This window comes from Euprymna scolopes, chromosome 35 (genome assembly GCF_053919585.1).
Source record: "Euprymna scolopes isolate OS-2025 chromosome 35, ASM5391958v1, whole genome shotgun sequence".
In the NCBI taxonomy this organism is placed as follows: Eukaryota; Metazoa; Mollusca; class Cephalopoda; order Sepiida; family Sepiolidae; genus Euprymna; species Euprymna scolopes.
The window spans coordinates 86,876,846-86,879,345 of NC_136516.1; the positions used below are offsets into that span (position 1 = coordinate 86,876,846).

At 36.9% G+C, this 2,500-nt stretch overlaps 1 protein-coding gene across 1 annotated transcript in view; it reads right to left on the reverse strand.

The window, feature by feature from the left end:
- LOC145259973 (EGF-like domain-containing protein 2) overlaps positions 1-2,500 on the reverse strand; it is a 117,277-nt gene that overhangs the window by 77,027 nt on the left and 37,750 nt on the right. The window contains exon 2 of the mRNA XM_080117960.1: positions 1,224-1,352. Coding sequence (XP_079974086.1) covers positions 1,224-1,352 — 129 coding nt within the window. The remainder of the gene's footprint in view (positions 1-1,223; positions 1,353-2,500) is intronic.

The window sequence follows — 2,500 nt, forward strand, 5'->3', positions numbered from 1 at the left end:
TCAGGAACTGAACCTAACAACGGACGTTCTAAATAACACATCTGGCCTTTCTATAGCTGATTACTTGCTTAAAAACCCGAATACGAATTTTGCATTGATCCATTTACTATTCTGAGTCACGTTCATTCAAACGTTTATCTTGAGATTTTGGAGACCATTCACGTTCGTTTGAAAAGGCCTTCTTTTTGTAAACAGAAAGAATGTCTCTTGGGTTTCAACGTGATTAATCTCTAGGAGATCACAGCATTGTATATAGACCATGATGCAAATTTAATTTTAGATATTTAGTGTCTCCCTTGTTTTTGTTTTTTTTTGTTGTTGTTTTTTTTTTTCGTTAATAGATCGTAATACTGGTGTATTTTAGTACTATAGTTTCCCTCGTGTTTCTTTCCCCTTTAATTTTCAGTAAAATCCCTCGATTCGGCTCTAGAGGAGTGAAGGCGAAACCGGGCAGCTGGTCCTTTTTCTTTCTTCTTTTTTAAACATGAATATAAAAAAAATAAGTCTTCCATTCTTAATTGCAATATTGAAATTTTACACTCTCACAAAAATATCATGAAATATATATATATATATATATATATATATATATATATATATATATATATATATATATATATATATATAGTGTTTTTGTTTGCTTTTTTTTCACCCCAAACAAGGCACAGTGCAACTTTGATGTAGTGGTCTACTATCGGGGACATAAGCTGTAGGGAAATGAACAGCAAGATGTTTGTTCACGTTACACTTAAACTTCTGCATGTCAGTACAGTTGGGAAAGCAGAATCCCGGAAGGGAGTCCCAAAGTCTAGCAGTTCCGGGGAAGAAACTACTGAAGTAGAAAGCTCTCCTACATCTAGGGATCTCTACTGTGTAGGGGTGGGATTTACTAGTAGAGCAGGCATATGGATGCAACATGTGGTTGATGGGACAGAAGCTGAAGCTTAGATGACAGTTCAGGACCTATCAGGTTGGCGACTCTCTTTTGAACTGTGTCCAGGAGTGAGAGACTAGTAGCAGATTCATCAGCCGAAATATGACAATAATACTCCATTGTTGGTGCCAGGAAATCCCAGTCCCCCCCCAACACACACACACACTCTTTATTCGAATCTATGATTTAGAAGAAATAGACTATTTAAAGAAAACAGCTCATTACATTATTTATTCACCAATCGTAGTTTGGCGCATGCGTATTTGCATGTTGGATTTGTTTTACTCACAAGGCAGTAATCCGCAGTCGTGTCCGGTGTAGTTGTTTGAGCACTGGCAATAATTCGAAGCCGCGGTGCACTTTCCGTTTTTAGCACAGGATACGCCCCATCGTCGACAATCGAAGTCTACTTTCTGGGCTGAACAAAAGAGAAAGAAAAAAAGAAAAGCATGAAATAAATAAATAAAACAAGACATTTTTATAATTTAAAAAATTGCACGCTTGATTAAGTGATTAAAAAAAAACAAGAAATGTTAAACACGTAAGAAACAAAAACATGCATAAAATATTCAACCTAGTATTCATCACGTGAAAGAATATTCATCACGTGAAAGAATAGAATTTACATTTTATGTTACCTTCGTCTACTAGTGTGGCACAATGACGAAAAGGTCCTTCTACGGGGAGCAGACTAACTTGATAAACAGTAAAATGACGCTTTTGATTATAGAGGTTCCTAGGAACTTATGGCGGTTACCATAAATTTTTCCGACGTTTGAAAAAGATTCACCATTTCGGTCGGTCCCCTTTTTGGGGACACCTCCGACATTAGGGAGAGAACAAGAGTGCTGAAAAAGAACGGTTGTGGAAAGAAAACATCGGTTATAATTAAGTGCGACGAGACTTTAGAATTGATGATGTTTTATAAAAGTTTCCAAGATATAGGGTTACAAAGAGTATGGTACATTTCTTTGATAAAAGTCTTTACCCAGGGAAACTGGTCCGTCGCGTGTTGGTGCTTCTATCGTTTCCGCATGTCTGAGACAGATTTCTTCTTTGTATCTCCCTCCAGGATAGTCCTCTATTCGGATTAGCTGAAACCTCTGGTGACGTTGAGAGAAGAAAGGAAGGGAAAAGTAGAAGAGAAATAAAGAAAGCGTACCGTAGCAGCATAATAGTAGTAGTTCACTACAATTTTTGCACGTTTAAAAAAGCCTTTTACCGGTATTTTCTTATCCTTGAGAGGAAACATTTAAATCGAATCGGGGATGTCGAAATGTCAGCGCACATTAAACCTGACGATTGACGAATATTCATAAAATCTCATCGCAATCGGGGTACACTGATGAAAAAAGGTCAAATTCAGCACACACCAGAATTTGGAGAAGAAAATAACATTTCCATTTCAGTCTATTTGTTTTTAATATCTCTCTCTCTCTTTCTCTCTCTCTCTCTCTCTCTCTCTATATATATATATATATATATATATATATATGTGTGTGTGTGTGTGTGTGTGTGTGTGTGTGTGTGTGTGTGTGCGTGCGTGTGTGTATGTACATACACACA